The sequence below is a fragment of the Hemitrygon akajei genome, chromosome 10, assembly GCF_048418815.1.
Source record: "Hemitrygon akajei chromosome 10, sHemAka1.3, whole genome shotgun sequence".
Classification (NCBI taxonomy): domain Eukaryota; kingdom Metazoa; phylum Chordata; class Chondrichthyes; order Myliobatiformes; family Dasyatidae; genus Hemitrygon; species Hemitrygon akajei.
Window position 1 is genome coordinate 139,863,999 of NC_133133.1, and position 18,148 is coordinate 139,882,146.

Here is an 18,148-nt window from a genome sequence, read left to right on the forward strand (position 1 = left end):
AGTGCAGTGTTTTTTTTAATTAAAAACTGAAAATAAATTGCAGTTATATTATGTTTTTCAAAATAAACAAATTTAGGAAAGTATCTCTCTGGGGTAGCAAAGATATGAAGCTGCAGTAGCAGGTGTTATCATTTTTAGTGGAAGACTAGTGAGCACTCAGTGAGATTTGCGGCAAGAAGCTGCATATTGTAATATCAGCCTTGGGCACCTAGACGTTATCAAAAACCATATGAAAAGTAGCTATGAGGAGCCCAAACTAAATTTAATATATTAGAGTCTGAGTTAGTTATTGTGCCAGTGCTTACTGAAGTGCAACGTTAATAATTTTAATAATGTTTTAGGCGGTGTGGCCTACTGCGTGACATCGTCCGCTTAGAAACTTTTACCTTGCAGTCTGCTATCTTGTGTACTCTGATTCTAGTTGCTTGTCATTTGAATACGTTGCTAACTGCTGGGGAGCTATAAATGTTCAGTGAATTGGCTGAAGTCACATTTTGTCTTTGGTATGTGTGCCTGAGCATTTCGGACATTCTCATTCAAAAAGAGGTGTAAAATCAAAAAGAAAAAAAAATGAAGATGCTGGTATCTGAAATAAAATCACAAAATACTGTATACACTCAACTGGTCAGGCAGAATCTGTAGAAAGAGAATCAGAATTAAGAATTCAGGTGGAAGACCTTTTATCAGTTTATCGGATTAATGAGGATACTTATTTAAGTTACCAGGAGACAGCTCTGTATACAGTGGGATCACTTCATCAGTTCTGACCTCACCCAAAAATGTATCCCCTTTGCGCTATCCCTTCCTTCTCCAATTCTTTCTGCAACTTAAACTTGTTTACCCTGTTTTGATGAATGGTTTTCAACCTGAAACATTAATTCTATCTCTCCATGTTTGCTGCCTAATGAGTTTCTGGAATTTTCTGTTCTTATTTGCAAAGTACTATTTTATTGTATACTAAAATTTAGCCATGTGAAATTCTTAATATACTTGTATTATGCAGTAAAAATATATATAGTTACAAAATTAGAATTGTTTTTTGAATTGAGAGACAGCACTTTACTGTTAAAATTTTGTTCTGTAATGAGCATTTTATTGTTATCTGTAAGAAATGTGAAGGCACAGATTACATGTGAATCAATTACTTTGTGGAGTCATGTAAAAGGATTTTATTGAATAATGTTAAATGAAATATTTAGGTGAAAGAAATGTGAGAAAATTCCTCACAACCTTCATGTTTGCAGCTAATTTCATGACTACCATTGGCATACGTGGTGCCAGTGACAGTTTTGGTTGACAGGGTGACATTAGTCCTTTTGTGAAATTGTCAGTGAGATTGCTGAGCTCCTTTAGAGGCAAAGCCAGCAGCAGCTGTCCTGACACTACAGGAGAACAGCAGCTAACATCAACTTGCCCTGTCTTGCCATGTCAGCCTGAAAACTTTTTTTATGACTGGGCTTGGCCAGCAACACATTAGCTTTTATCTTGCTTTGAAGAAATAGCATTCACGGCACTAGTGTGGACTCCTGTGAGATATTCCATCAGAGCAACTTCATGCGTATTAGTAGGGAATGCGAACACTTTAGATATTCTATTAACATGCTCATTCATTTAAACGCTTATGGGTGATGTAGGAAAGTTGTTATCAGGGACTGCCAGTGAAAACATCAGCCTGACAAATGTCACGTCTGGAATATCCTAACTCTGCACAGCTGTGATTTGACATTTGTTGCCATTAGCAATTTGTAAGTCTAGTTACAGCCCTGATAAGTCATTTAATGTTATGTGCTGATTAAATGCCTAAATTAGAATGAATGTCGCATCAGTGACAAGATGCAACTACTGGAGGCATATAATTCACTCGTGTCCTGACCACAGTCAACTTACAAATGCATTCCCACAAGGCAATTGACAAAGAAACTATGCCTTGTCCATTTTGGTATCAGTTATCCAAGGAGTGCAGTTCAGATTGTATTTTAAAACAATGCTCCAATATAGTCCTGACACATGATATATACATTTTAGGTTTTGCTCACCACAATGGTTTTAACATGGAGAGCTGTGAAAATAGCATTAGCTTTAATTGTTATTTCCTACCCAATGCTTCAAACTAATAGCATTTGTTTTTAGCGATGAGCAGGAAATTGGAGAAGAAACCAAGGCTAGATGATTTATTGAATGGCAGAGCAAGCTCAGGGAAAGACTTTTTTTAATAAAAATGTTTTAATTGAATTTTCAAATGGTTACAGAAGGGAAAAAAAATTTATCGACCCTTCCCCCCCTTAACTCCTCCCCCCTAACAAATCCCTGTAGAAAGAGGGGGAAAAAAAAGAAAAAGAAAGAAAGAAAGATTGCCTGGATATCGGAAGATCCCCACATGCTCCATGGAGTTCATAATAGCTTTAGTATATATATTTATTTATTTCCCCAAATAACCAATAATTTTATCTTCAGAGCACCTATATATTTAATCCTATCTTTTGTAAATAAGGGCGCCAAATTTTCAGAAGAATTTCATATTTATCTCTTAAATTATAAGTAATTTTTTCAAATGGAATGCAGCTAAAAGCTATATCTATTTTCATTTTCTTAATGTATGTTAAAATTCTTTTTCACCAGTCCATTAAGCCCATTAACATTAAAACTTTAAAAATTCAGTAAATTAGTCATTATTTTTAACAGGGTTACTCCAGTCTATAGTAATACCTAACTTTTCAACTTTCATAGTACCTTGGGGAATCTTTTTAAAATTCTCCGTGTTGCTATGAGTCTCCCCCCCCCCCCCCCCCCGATTGTCCAGACAAAGAAAGAAAGATTAAAGAAAAATAGATTATAAAGAAAAAAGATAACAAAATACCCCCCTACTAACGTTGTGAATAAAGAAAAAACACAACATTACCCCCCTCCATTGTGCGGGTCATGGCAATCGCCATGATTACACATGTGAATCCCGTAGCAATTGATCTGAAGTTCCCCCCAGCTTCCCCGTAACATAAAAAAGTATATATAAGAGAAGAAAAAATAATATCACTACTCTCGATTAATATTTCTCAAATTTTTACCTTTCTCCCCTGTATCATATAATTAAGAATATATTTAAATATTCTTCTGTCCTTAAACATCCATCAACTCCATTCACTGTCCCTGTCTTCATCTTTAATCCATTTCACTTTTAAATCTTTGGCTGTGGTTAACGAATATTTGGGAGTTCTTGTGCAAATTCTTCTGCATCCCAATAATCAGTAAAAGATCTTCTTTTTCCGTCATCCAAAAAAATTATCAGGGTTGCCGGGTGGCGCAATATAAATTTATAACCCTTTTCCCATATAAATTTTTTCGCTGGGTTAAATTCCTTCTTTCTCTTCAAAAGGTCATAACTTATATCAGGATAGAAAAGATCTGTTTTCCCTTCTATCATCAATGGCCCGTTTCTCTTTCTGGCACGTTGGACAGCCACCTTCAGGATCTTTATCTTTTTACCTTAAGCATTTTATCAAGATTGGTCATGGGTTTTGATCAACTTGAGGTCTTGATCTTAAGGCTCTGTGAGCCCTTTCAATTTCAATTAACTGGGATCCTTCTTCCATTTCCAAAATTTCCGGAATCCATTTTTGAAAAAAATTTATTGAATCCTCTCCCTCTATACCTTCTTTAAGTCCAACAATCTTAATATTATTTTGTCTGTTTAAAATTTTCAAGTACATCCACTTTTTCCAACAACTGTTTTCTTTCTGATGTCCAGGCAGAAATATTATCTTCCATTTTATTCACTCTATCAATGGTGTCTCCTGTTGTTTCTTCCAAGTTTTTAATTTTCTTGTCCATTTTGTCCTGACTTTTCATCATTTTATCAAACATAATCTTCATATTTTTAATATCTTTTTATTACTTTTAATGCTTTTAATTCATGCGTTATTTGCACCAAAGATTTTTTAATGTCTCCAATATCACCTCCAACCTCTTCCTGTTGCTCTTCTTTGTTTGTCTCTTCATCTTCGTCTGATTTAGCCAGAGAATCTGATTCCACCGCATATTCATTTTCACTTTCAGTTCCGATCATAGCTGGGATTTGTAGTTTGGATTGCTCGTGTTTGCGCATGCCCCTTCCTTCACGCATGCGCAATTCCTGTTGCTCTATTTTTTGGAAAAGGTTGATGTTGCCGTAGTTTCCTGTTCTGTATCGCCGGAGGTAAAATGCTCTTGAGCCCAAGGCTCTTTTATGGCTGCCGGCCTTGATTCTTTTCCAACTTGTGTTGTCTTCAAAGTAGTAGTTTTCTTCTGCTTCTGTTTAGGAGACATATCTTAAGACAATCCTGAGTAGTTTATAAGTAATTTTTAAAAAGTATTTACTAACTTTTCTTCACTTAAACATTATTTTACTGGTTTTTTACGAGAGAGCTGGATTTCCACATCTCGATCCTATGTCATCATGTGACATCCCCCAGGGAAAGACTTTAAGGGTAATTGCCCTTTCGTATCGCCAATGTTTTAATAACAATGATTGGGGCTCTATATATGCAAGTCAATTCTAAATGGTGAGTGCATATTGAAACTGCACAGAGTAAACAGACCCTGAGTATGGCATCTGATTGTATCACTGGAAATTCCTGCAAAAGGCAAAGTCTTAAGGTGAATAAGTCACCTGGACCAGATGGACTACATCCCAGAGTTTTGAAAGAGGTTGCTGAAGAAATAACAGATGCATTGTTCATGATTGTTCAAGAGTTACTTGATTCTGGCATGGTTCCCGAGGACTGGAAAATTGAAAATGTCACTCCACTCTTTAAGAAGGGAGGAAGACAAAAGAGGAAATTATAGGCCATTTAGACTAACCTCAGTTGGGAAAGTGTTGGAGTCCATTATTAGGAACAATGTTTCGGGGTACTTGGTCAAATTTAGCATTGTTTCTGTGAAGGGAAATCTTGCCTGACAAATCTGTTAGAATTCTTCAAGTAAGTAACAAGCAGGGTGGACAAAGAAGAGGCCATGAATCTGATTTACTTGGATTTACAGAAGGCATTGGATAAGATGCCTCACATGAAGCTGCTTAACATGATAAAATTGTGTGGTGTAACACAAAATATTCTGGCATGGATAGAGGAATAGCAGGCAGGCAGGAGACAGCGAGTGGGAATAAAGGGGGCTTTTTCTGGTTGGCTGCCAGAAACTAGTGGTGCTCATCAGGGGTCAGTACTGGGACAGCTACTTTACATATTGTTTGTCAATGATTTAGATAATGGGATTGATGGCTTTGTGGCAAAGTTTGCGGATGATATGAAGATAGGTGGAGGGATAGGTAGTGGTGAGGAAGCAATGTGATTGTAGCAGAACAGACAAATTAGAAGAATGGATAAAATGGAATACAATGTTGGGAAATGTATGATTATGCATTTTGATGAAAGGAATAATGGTGCAGACTATTATATAAATGGGGAGAAAATTCCAACATCAGAGGTACGAGGGATTTAAGAGTCCTTGTCCAAGACTCCCAGGTTTAATTCACAGGTTGAGACAGTGATAAAGAAGGCAAATGCAATGTTGGCATTTATTTCAAGGGGAATGGAATAAAAAAACAAGGAGATAATGCTGAAGCTTTATAAGACACTATTCAGGCTGCATTTGGAATATTGTCAACAGTTTTGGGCTCCATATCTCAAAGGATGTTTTGTTATTGGAGAGAGTCCAGAAGAGGTTCACAAGGATGATTCTGGGAATGAAGGGGGTTAACATATGAGAAGCGTTTGCAGCTTTGGGCCTGTACTCACTGGAATTTAGAAGAATGCATGAGGATCTCATTGAAACCTACCAAATGCTGAAAGGACTACACAAGCTGGATGTGGAGAGGATGTTTCTTCTGGTGGGGATATCCAAAACTAGAGAGCAATGCCTCAAAATTGAGGGGCAATCTTTTGGAACAGAAATAAGGAGGAGTTTTTTTTTTAGCCGAAGAATGGTGAATCTGTAGAATGCTCTACCACAGACTGATGGGGTCCAAGTCCATGGGTATATTCAAAGCAGAATTTGATAGATTTCTGATTGGTCAAGGCATCAAGGGATATGGTAGGAGGGAAGGTGGATGATGTTGAATGGGATCTGTGATCAGCCATGATGAAATGGCAGGGCAGACTTGATGGGCTGAATGGCCTAATTCTGCTCCTATTTCTTATGATCTTATGGTCTTAAGTCTCTTATGGTCTCTTGCATTCACTGCAAATCCACTTGCACTTTAGAGAAACCTGTTGCATGTGACGTATTGTGAAATGTTTACACCATACTTCAAAAGGTGTCACATAAATTATTGTTAAATGGATAACAACAATTATTTCATTTTTAACTAAGTACTGAAACAATTGAAAATTTTGGAAATACTCAGCAGTTTGGCAAGTACCTTTGGAAAAAGAAACAATACTAATATTTATGTTTGTAGACTTATCAATATTGAGTAGGTTTCTGACAAAGGGGTCTTAAGTAGTGAAGGTTTCAATGTTCTCTATCTATGGATGTTGTCCAAACTGCTGTGTGTTTTCAGCATTTTATATTTTTCTTTCAGATTTTCAGCATCTGCAGTTTTGAGTTTTGTTTGTAAATATTGATGAGATTGTTGGAATTGTTGGTAGGCTCTCAGGAGTGATGAGATGGCGCACAGGAATGAGATATGCTAACTAGTGGAGTGGTGCCGCAGCAACAACCTGGCACTCAACGTTAGTAAGAGCTGATTGTGGACTTCGGGAAGGGTAAGACGAAGGAACACATACCAATCCTCATAGAGGGATCAGAAGAGGAGAGAGTGAGCAGCTTCAAGTTCCTGGGTATCAGGATCTCTGAGGATCTAACCTAGTCCCAACATATCGATGTAGTTATAAAGAAGGCAGGACAGTGGCTATACTTTATTAGGAGTTTGAGGAGATTTGGCATGTCAACAAATACACTCAAAAACTTCTATAGATGTACCGTGGAGAGCATTCTGACATGCTGCATCTCTGTCTGGAATGGAGGAGCTACAGCACAGGTCCGAAAGAAGCTGCAGAAGGTTGTAGATATAGTCAGTTGCATCTTGGGTACTAGCCTACAAAGAACCCCAGACATCTTCAGGGAGCGGTGGCTCAGAAAGGCAGCGTCCATTATTAAAGACCTCCAGCACCCAGGGCATGCCCTTTTCTCATGGTTACCATCAGGAAGGAGGTACAGAAGCCTAAAGGCACACACTCAGCGATTCAGGAACAGCTTCTTCCTCTCTGCCATCCGATTCCTAAATGAACATTGAATCTTCGGAGAGTACCTCACTTTTATTTAATATACAGTATTTCTGCTTTTGCACATTTTAATCTATTCAATATACGTAATTGATTTACTTATTTTTATTATTTTTATTTTTCTCTCTCTGCTAGATTATGTTTTGCATTGAACTGTTGCTGCTAAGTTAACAAATTTCATGTCACATGCCAGTGATAATAAACCTGATTCTAATTCCACTTTGAAGGAATGCTGAATGAACTGTGGTATTAAAATATTTAAAATATATTTTTAAATGAGTTGAAAGCACAAATACTTGCCAGATTGGACTGGTTCGTTGCTCAGAGAGCATGTCTTGCAAAGGTACGTGAGGAAGACATCTAACATCAATTTCTATTTCTTCAGTAATCTCTTCCAATTAGCAGAGGCCATGAAATTTCTGGTAATAAGTTAAAGACCCTTGTGCATGACCAATATCATTTCATATATGCATTACACAGCTACTTTGTTTTCAAAGGATTTGCCGTTTTAAGTAGTGGAAGATGGTTGGTTCTAGGATATATACTCAGTGGCCAATTTATTGGGATAGGAGTGGAACCCAATGTGGACTTCTGCTGCTGCAGCCCATCCACTTCAATGTTCGACATGTTGTGCATTCAGAGATGCTCTTCTGTACACCATTCTTGGTTATTTGAGTTACTGTCATCTTCCTGTCAGCTTAAATCAGTCTGATCATTCTCCTCCTAGCCCTCTCATTAACAAGGCATTTTTGTCCACAGAACTGTCACTCACTGGATGTTTTGTTTTTATTTCACATCATTCTCTGTAAACTCTAGAGACTGTGCATGAAAATCCCAGGAGAACAGTAGTTCTGAGATACTCAAAAATGATGTTACGCACTAACAATCGTTCCATAGTTAAAGTAACATAAGCCTCATATTTTCCCCATTCTGATGTTTGGCCTGAAGAATAATTGAATCCCCTGACCACATTGGCAAATTTATATGCATTGAGTTGCTGCCACACAATTGGCTGATTAGATATTTGCATTAAAGAGCAGATGTACAGGTGTACCTCATAAAGTGGCCACTGGGTGTAAATGCCAAGCATTTGTCTGTAGTTTCAAGTTACCCCACCTACAAAGTCTCCCCTTTGTTAGCTTTGATGTAATTCTTTTTAACTATAAAAGAAAGAATTTGAAATTCTTCTTTAGGAGGTTTGAATTGCAATGCACAGGAAGTAACATACCTAAAATAGAAAGTGTATTCAAATCACAAGCTTTGAGCTAGAGTAGAGAGCTGGCATTTCCTCTCTCTTTCATTATCCTGCCAGAGTTGTGCACATTGCGGAATTCCCGCTTGTGACCATAAATGAAGAGAATGTGAGATATTGATTATATTTGATTTTGCTTTGTTTGGTTTTACTTTGTTTGCTTTTGCATGACAATATTTGAATAGAAACAGAAGTTTCTTCTACTATTTTCCCCACACATTCCTCAACCAGCACCAAAAATAGACCACTGATTTGTTTCACTGATCCTACGTGTTACCTAGCTACGCACAAATTAGTTATCGTGCTCCCTGTACTGCAACTGTAACCATATGCTGATACTACAACAATAGTTATGCTATTTGAGATACCCTGAACTTTTAAAAAGTACTGTATAGATGAAATTTATAACTCATTTCAATAGTGGCAACTCAATCCATTTTTGCTTTATACCAATTGCATGAAAAATAGACCAACCCATTTTCATCAGAAACAGAAGAAGCCTGAATTCTGACCAGTGGATAACAACAGTGAGGCTAATCTGTTTTATTACCCAGAGGCAGCTGCCTAAAAATGAAATATCCCCAATCAGTGCTGAATGGATTGTATAGTGAATTAGTGTATCATACCATTTCTATAATTCCTTGTACTCGCCTTGTGTAATGCCAAAAGTAGGGCAAACTAAACTATGATTTGGGGATTTTTTTCATCAATATAAGGGCACACAGGGTGTACACTTACATTTTTTTATCCTTGCACTGATATTCAGTTTAGGTCTTTTGCTGTTACAGAGATGTGGCATGAAGGATTTACAGTGGCCTGTGCAGTTTGTTTAAAATCAATCCTTATGTATAATTTGAAATACAGTGAATTCCAGTTAATTAGGACGCATAGGACCAATACAATTTGGCCCAATTAAGTGGCTGCTCCAAATAGTCAAAGTTTACTAAAACGGATAAAAGGTATAAAGAAGGCAAACTGCCATTTAACTGAGAAACAAATTATATACTTAAATACAGAACAAATTAGAACACTTCCAATAATACAACAGTGCTATAAACTGTGTATTAGTTCCAAGTTGTTATCAGCGGAATTCATCCAGTGTTAATTTACTGTCCAGATTGACAGTAAATGAACAAAATCAACACAAGCATCTTGTGTAAATCATAAACTGCCTTCCTACAATGCGTTCAAGGATTGCATCCTCCAAATTTTCATTTTCATTGTAACAATCAAGTTGAATGCTGACACCTTCAAATTTTTCATAGTTCCTAACTATGAAGTTAGAATGCTTGAAACCACAGTGAGCAAAACAGTTCTAAATTGTTTTTCTACTTATTTCTCAACAACTATCAATGGAAAAAGTCACTGCTTTCTGAACACAAACACATGCAATGACACTATTTAAAACCTGTTCACTCTAAACACCGTATGGTGTCTAACAGCCACACAAGTGAACAAGACTGATGCTAGTTAGAAACCGTTCATCAACAGTTTCCTGTCAAAATTAAGCAGAATAGTGTCCAAAATAAGCAAAGGTAATCTCAGCTACTTTCTTGATTAGTTTTTGTTCCTTAAGGATGTCCCAAATAAGCAGTAGTTTCCAAAAAATTGATTTGGTAAGTGTGGGTGAAAAGGGAACTATTTATTTGTAAACTATCCATGCGTTGCCAATGGGAGATGTTTCCAAAGTGCAATTATACCTACCAGCTATCTAAATCATTGTTTCTTTCATATTTGCTATATTTGTTCTTATTTGTTATATGCTTTTGTTTAGCTATTTCTCTTTCCTTCGGTTCAAACTCTCATAATATTCTGATTGCCATTTTCAGTATAATGGATCCACTGTGGATTTGTATTGACTGTGTAGTATTTTCCCGTTGAGTCTCCTCTGGTTAATAGAAGTTGTCTCACAGTGCAGTGCCTTATCCAAGCTTTCAGCCATGCAGAGCAGTAAAAGATACCATTAACAGGTATACGTTTCCTACAATAAACATCTCTGTTGCTTATCAAGTACACTCAAATATTTAGAGCATTTATACCTGCTTTATTTTGCCATGTCCTAATTTCCAGTGTTCTCTGTATTTCTTGGAAGGAAAACATTTATCTACACAACAAAGAATGTTAGTGCTGAATTACTTGACAGCCTGCAAATGGAACAAATTCAGGTAGTTGGCTAAAAGTGATCTGTTCTGTTCAGTGTTCTGTTGCTTCTATCATGAAGAAGAAAAATTGTAAAGATTTCCAGCACAGAAATGGGTCCATTCCAGTGATAATGGTTTGTGTCACTGTCCGCCTTATTTAATGTCATGGTGCCTAATATATATCCATGTGTTCTGTTTTCCCTTGCATACATTTCATTTCCTCTTTTTAAAGTAAATGTCTTCTTTTTGATAATACACTCACAATTAAACAGCATCTTTCATGACGCACAGTCATACAAAGCTCACACTCTAAGCCTCTGATGATCAGCCATTTTGTAAGCAAGAGAAACTTAGCAGCCAATTTCAGCACATTAGATCAAACATATAACACTGAGATAAATGGTCATATATACTTTTGAAATTTATAAACCTTTCTTTGTCCAAATCCTTTGTTATTCTCCTTATAACTTCCTCCATAGATTTGTTTCATTGACATCCTTAGAAGTGTTCTGGGATATTTTGTTGTTCTGAATGTGATTGTGTAAAATCAAATTGAGGCTGTAAATATGCTTCAATGTTATTTTATGAGTTAATGACCATAGGTTGGATTTTTCATCATAACTACCTGTTAGCAGTATTTTCGTATGTTTTCCCAAATAAAGTTGTATGTAACTGATGCACCTCAGTTTTAACTGAAGGTATTAATATAGAATTTCAGTGATAACTTCTGCATCAAGTCCATTTACTTGCATAACTCCAATCCATGCCAAAAAAAAAACATTAAATACTTATGTCATTGCATCAGGAAGGACTATTGACATTGAAGAAAGTGGAACAGATTTTAGTCTTCCATTGTGCAGGTGATATGCCTATGTGGAGAACAACCAGTTCTCGTAAACCTTAAAAAGAAATGTTGCTGTAAGAAATTGGAAATAAAAACAAAAAATGATGGAACCAGCATTTTTTCACAACCTGTGGAAAATTAAGTTTTCAGGTCCAAGGTCTGTATGATTTCTGTATCTATTGTCAGTGCATTTGATTATGGCCCAGGTACGGAGGGAGAGATACTACAGGGGATCAACAGTTCACAGACTTTAATGTGAACTGTATTTTAAGGGAAAAACAGTAAGTGCTAGGCCAAATAGGGTCATTACCTAAAATTCTCAAATGGAAAACTAGATGCCAACACCGCAGCTGAAAGGAATATCCAAATATAAAACAAATACCGCTAGTCTTCAGTGTCAGTCGACTTGATAGTCCACTTTCTCAAGCAAGGCTGAATGCAAGCAGGCAGCATAATGTTGCTGTGCTTTGCTCAAGTCTCAAGTGCTACAACGAAAAGAAGGGAATAAGATACTGCCATAATGAAATAATAATTATCTGACACGTGCATATTCACGAGTGCAATTGCCAAATCTGTTGCGCTGCTGAGTCCGTGGTTGTGACACCTACTTGGCCTCTCCAACTTGCTATTATGTCATATGCTTGCCTTGTACTAACGATCACATGCTTTATTCTTGAGATCTTTGTATCAAACATTTTGTACAAACTGCTGTAGTTGGATACTTAGTTTCCTTTATACAATGCCTTGAATGCTTTAAATAAAAAGCATATCCTCTAACATCCTTTCTATCTTGCAATCAACTGATCTTTGTCACTACTCACTATAGCACCACTAAGATTATACTTTAGCCACTCGCACTCAAAATCCATGGCACTCTAGTCACATGTTGCCTTGCTGGGGAACCCTGCTGTTATCCAGCTTGGTTTAGAAACTCTCTTCTACTAAGATAAGCTAATAACTGAACCCGTACCTTCAAGCACAAGAGTCTAAGAGAGTAGTCAACATTCAACATAATAATGAAAGAGAAGTGGTGGAGGTAGGAGACCAAGGAAGAGGTGCTGTAGGTGAAGACTACCATAATGTTACAAGAATAAATAGCAATCAGTATTGCCACAAATGGTATTTTATACCATTGTATAGGATTAATAATGCATCAAGGAAGCAAAGGGTTGAACCACACAGAAACATGCCATTACGCTCTTTAAGCCTGTGCCGACCTGTACTGACCATTATATTCTGTCCGGAAAACATATATTACGCTTCACAGCAAATGTAAAACAAAATAAACATAATATGGCCTACAGATCTGAGTAATAATTATTTGGAAGCAACAATGCAATAGCTGGAGTTTCATACTAGATGAATATGTGAATGCTAAATTTGGCTCTGCAGTGATTGTGTGAAAGCTGGCTGCATCATGCACACATTTCCAGGCCATGGTGAACTCAGAGGCTGCTGATACTCTCATCAACCCCCATTATGGATATAAGATAAAGTTGCAAAATCAGAATAGTTTTATCGATGACTGTCAAGTCATGAAATTTGTTGTTTTGTGTCAGTACAGTGCAGCCACAACAGATCATTATAGGTTACAATATTTAAAAAATCACAAAGAAGTACAAATGATGAATAGTGGGGTAGTCTTCATTGACAGTCATTGATCGGACCATTGAGAAATCTAATAGTGGAGTGGAAGTAGTTCTTTCTAAAATGTTGTGTAGACCTTCAGGCTGCTGTAGCTTTTCCCTAACAGTAGTAATGAGAAAAGAGTATGTCCTAGATGGTGAGGGTCCTTAATAAGACCATAAGACATAGGAGCAGAATTAGGCCACTCAGCCCATCGAGTTGGATCCACCATTCTATCATGGCTGATTTATTATCCCTCTCAACCCCATGCTCTTCCCTTCTCATAATCCTTGATGCCCAAACTAACCAAGAACCTATCAATCTCTGATTAAAATATACTCAGTGACTTGGCCTCCACATCCATCCATGTCAATGTATTCCAGAGATTCACCATCCTCTGGCTAAGGAAATTCTCTCTCATTTCCGTTCTAAATGGACAACCCTCTATTCTGAGGCTGTGCCCTTTGGTCCTAGAGTCACCCGCTACTGGAAACATCCTCTCCGTGCCCACTCTATCTGGGCCTTTTAATATCCAACAAGTTTGCATGAGACCTTCTCATTCTTCTAAACTGCAGTGGGTACAAGACCAGAGACATCAAATGATCCTCAAAAGTTAACCCTTTCATTCCCAGAAGCATTCTCATGAACCTCCTCTAGACCGTTTCCAATGCCAGTACATTTTTTCTTAGATAAAGCACCAAAACTGCACACAATACACCAAATGTGGTCTGACCAATGCCTTATAAAGCCTCAGCATTACATCCTTGCTCTTATATTCTAGTTCTCTCAAAATGAATGCTAAAATATTGCATTTGCCTTCCTTGCCACTAACTCAATCTGCAAGTTAATCTTCAGGGAATCCTGAACAAGGACTTCCAATTCCCTTTGCATCTCTGATCTTTTAATTTTCTCCCTGTTTAGAAGATCATCTGTACTTTTGTTTCTTCTACCAAAGTGCAATCCCTTCTCTGCACTATATTCCATCTGCCGCCTCGCTGCCTGTAGTACTGTACTGCTGTCATAAAATGACAAATTTCTTGACATATGCCAGTGATAGTAACCCTGATTCTGATTACACAGAGGACAGGAATGCTTCATACCATATCAGGCTTCTTACGAGAGGCAGCACTTACAGTAACGTCCAACAATACAGCATCCAGCCATTCAGAAATCCTGATAGCGTGGCATCTGGTTCACTCATTAGTCGAAAGTGTGGACCAAGGATCTGAAATGGGAAAGGGTGCGTAGTTGAATCAGGAACACTGAGGATCAGTCTGAGACGTACTTGCTGAAACTTGCAGGATACAGCTCACTGGGTTCTGTTTCCAGCTCCCTTTATAAACAATACAGGTTCAGTGAAAAATGTATCAGGTGACTACACCTAGCTTAGGTGGACACTCTGATCAGCATGGATCCAAAAGGGCCTGTCAATGTGCTATTTGACTCCATGTGTAACATGTTTTGTTTTTACAACACCAGACATATCATCTTTGATTACCGAGCGTTCATTTCCCTTATATAAATGCCACCAAAAGTAATAGTGTCAGCTTTGGTTTCCACCCAAGCAAAGACACTTTTGTTTTGCTTTTTCCATCTCTCCTCCTCTTTGCAAATTAAAACCTACTTGTTTTTTCATTTTACTAGCTCTGATGAAGGGCCGTTGGCTTATTGTTAACTCCATTGCTCGTCCCAGAATGCTGCTTGACTTGCTGGGAATTCACAGCATTTTTGGTCTCAATGCATCAACAAATCAAAGTTGTTTTAATTAACTTAAATGATGGGTAAATTGAACACAGGCATTCTACGAATAAGTGACTGGAGCTGGACTGGGTAACCCAACAAATCATTTGTCTGGTCCAACGTAATGTCACTTAAGGCATAGCCTCTTGGACAGGTTCATGTTTAGGAAAGGCTTAGATCAAATATTGATCAAACACAAACCAATGGGACGAACTCATGCAGGCACCATGTTCAGCATGAACAAGTTGGCTTGAAGACATTTTTATGCAGTATGACTGATCTTTTTGATCATGTCACATACAAACCTAAGAGCAGGTATGATGCATTTATTATTAAAGCAACAGATACAGAATTAGGACATCTTTGTCAGAGGGAAATATGATGTATTGTCTGTTGTGTTTCTGAGCTCTCACTTTGCCTTGCAAGAAGCTGTGGATGAGAATCAAATGAAGCACAAGCTGCAATGCTCTGTGATCAAACAGGCTTCTTCTCCATGTGTGACTCATGTGTAAAAGACGAACACTTGGGTGTAGGTGAACATTGCCTTAGGTATCCTAACCTCCGAGGAGTTCTAGAGAAGTTCATCAAAGGATATTGCAAATTTCATAACTACTTAATAATTAATACTCTCTTATCTGTCTGGAATAATGGTCAATAAAAGCTGGTTCTACATTCTGATATTGAACCGCAGTGTTATTTTTTTTGCCACAGAAGGCAAAGGATGGGGAAATGCCAGGAAATAGGTGGACAGATTGTAAGGATGAACTTGCAGCCTGCAGTTCAGAAGGCTGGTTAGGAATATCTAATTAAGAATATTGGGACATATAATGATTCTGACTGGTTTTATATTGAACAAGATCCAGCTGCACAGTAGATTAAGCTGCCCATACTGTACATATGGCTGAATAATAAGGGAAGCTTCAGTATTGAGGGAGCTGTGTGTTTGATGTCTGTATGCCTGCTGCAATCCTCCAAGTATTTTCTAACACTGAATATACTGCCCAAGAAAATTCTGAATGACACCTGGCTAATTTAGATATCCTTTGCATATTCTGTGTCTTTTGGGATTTTTTTTGGGTGTTATTTCATGCCAAAACTTATGTTTGATACTCTGGGCATGTTATATTAGTTAAGGGATTTATTTTCTTTAAATGTATTCTTAATCGGGTTTTTCCAACAAAGGTTGAATATTCAGCATAGAAATGGTCCCATAATACCTAGATATTAAATTTGACCAATATCACAACTTTTTTGAATGGTCTGAAGATCAAAGTAGCACAAGAAATTAATATCATTGAAATGCCTCTTTCACATTGAAACCATCTAGCTTAAGGAGTTTGTTGCTACTATCCATTTTAGAATAATAATGCAATTATTTTTTTACAAGTCATCTTGAAAACATGTTTGATCTTTTTAACATACTCTATTGTGTATTTTAGTGCATGAGAAATACTAGAAAGAGGCTGGGACAAATACTGCATCCTAATTATTAAAATCTATTCCGTAATAGATAAGTGCATAATATTATTAAATACCTGATAAAGTGATGGCAGAACATTTCTCTATGTAATGAGATGAGTCAGACTGCTGATACCTCTGGAGTTATTTTGTTATTAATGCGAAGAGGCAAAGAAGTCTCATGTACTTAATCTTTTTTGTGATTGCAGAGTATCCGAAAACAAGCTGCAGCCTATGCATGACTTTTGAGGCGTGATCAGTATAGTTATGCAGGCAGCCAATCCATACTCAGCATGACTCCACAAACATCAAAGTCATCATGTTTTATTGATGTTAATTAAGAGCCAAATATTGGCCATGGCACAAGGACAATTCCCATACTCTTCTACAGAATAATGACACATGATCTATCACATTGCCTTCAGGAGCTCTGCAAGCTTGATTTAACATATCATCATTTAACACACACACAAAAACAACAGTATAGTGCTTTATCATAATTACTCGGAACTGGGACTTGAGCAAACACCTTTCTGATTCAAAGTGCTCCTGATGAGTCAGATATAGCTAACAATACCAAAGATAAATGTAGAAATATTTTCTGGGCAATCAGATGACCACAATACATATTTCACCAAATCATGGTGTACTGCGATCTCACAAAAGCGCTATGTAAGTGCAGTAAAACTTCCTCACTCTAACACTCCTTTGTATTAAACACTAATACATTAATTACTTGCTGTACTTGTATGTTATTCTGTACTTCCTGTCTAATGAGCACCAAATCACTGTACATTTATGAGGCTTTCACTTGCAAAGGAGATTTGAAAATGCATAATTTCTAGCAAGCCAGATAATCTCAACACTTCCCATATTGCATTATATATGAAGTATGCATGCAGGCTCAGTGTAATTGGTGGAATAATTATTTTAACAGTTCTCTATTTCTCTTTATATTTCTGACACTACATAGTTAGAATTAAAACAGCAAAACTGCTAATAAGAAGAGAATATTGAAACAAGTTACAAACATACTTGTGAGCCAGCAACATTTGTAACAACAGCAGCAGTTTGCGGTACTGCCTCAGGGATTAATTCTAAATGAATATTGGCAGGGTAGGTCATGAAAGAGAGTTCTGGCCATACTCTGCAGAAGACGAGGGAACAGTATGACTTGGGAGCTTTCTGGATAAGGACTGGAACAAATCCTGCACAAAAGAGTTAAGTTATACAGATATAATGTGGCCAGAGGGGAAACTGAGTTTGTGTGCACCGGAATATGCTAGTTACCAATGAGTCTAACAATATGGGAGTGTCAACAGGAAATGTACTGTCATTAATGAGTCAGAGGATGCAGCAATTAAACTAAATGGGCACTGAAATGGCAAGCAACTTGGGTGTTCTGCATCAGCCATGATTTTTGATGGGTGCATTATCAGAGAAGAGGAAAATATCTATTTAAACCAATCACAAACAAGAGAAAATCTGCAGATGCTGGAAATCGAAGCAACACACACAAAATGCTGGAGGAAATCAGAAGGCCAGGAAGCATCTGTGGAAAAGAGTTTAGTCGATGTTTCAGGCCGGGACCCTTCAGCAGGGCCCTTCGGTCTCGGCCCAAAATGTTGACTGCACTTTTCCATAGATGCTGCCTGTCCTGCTGACTTCCTCCAGCATTTTGTGTGTGTTGCTTGCATTTAAACTCAAGTTGGATCTGTAGGAAGCGCTGGTGTTCATCATCAGGTGTGGAAATCAATGCCTCTGTTTCACAAATCATATGCAACTTCTTTTAGACCAGAAAGAAATGCTAGAATTAATGCAATAGAAAACATCC

At 37.4% G+C, this 18,148-nt stretch overlaps 1 protein-coding gene across 1 annotated transcript in view; it reads right to left on the reverse strand.

Moving 5' to 3' along the window:
* LOC140734030 (uncharacterized) overlaps positions 1-18,148 on the reverse strand; it is an 80,578-nt gene that overhangs the window by 33,016 nt on the left and 29,414 nt on the right. Inside the window, exon 4 of the mRNA XM_073057609.1 lies at positions 14,250-14,341. Within this exon, the coding sequence (XP_072913710.1) occupies positions 14,250-14,341 (92 nt within the window). The remainder of the gene's footprint in view (positions 1-14,249; positions 14,342-18,148) is intronic.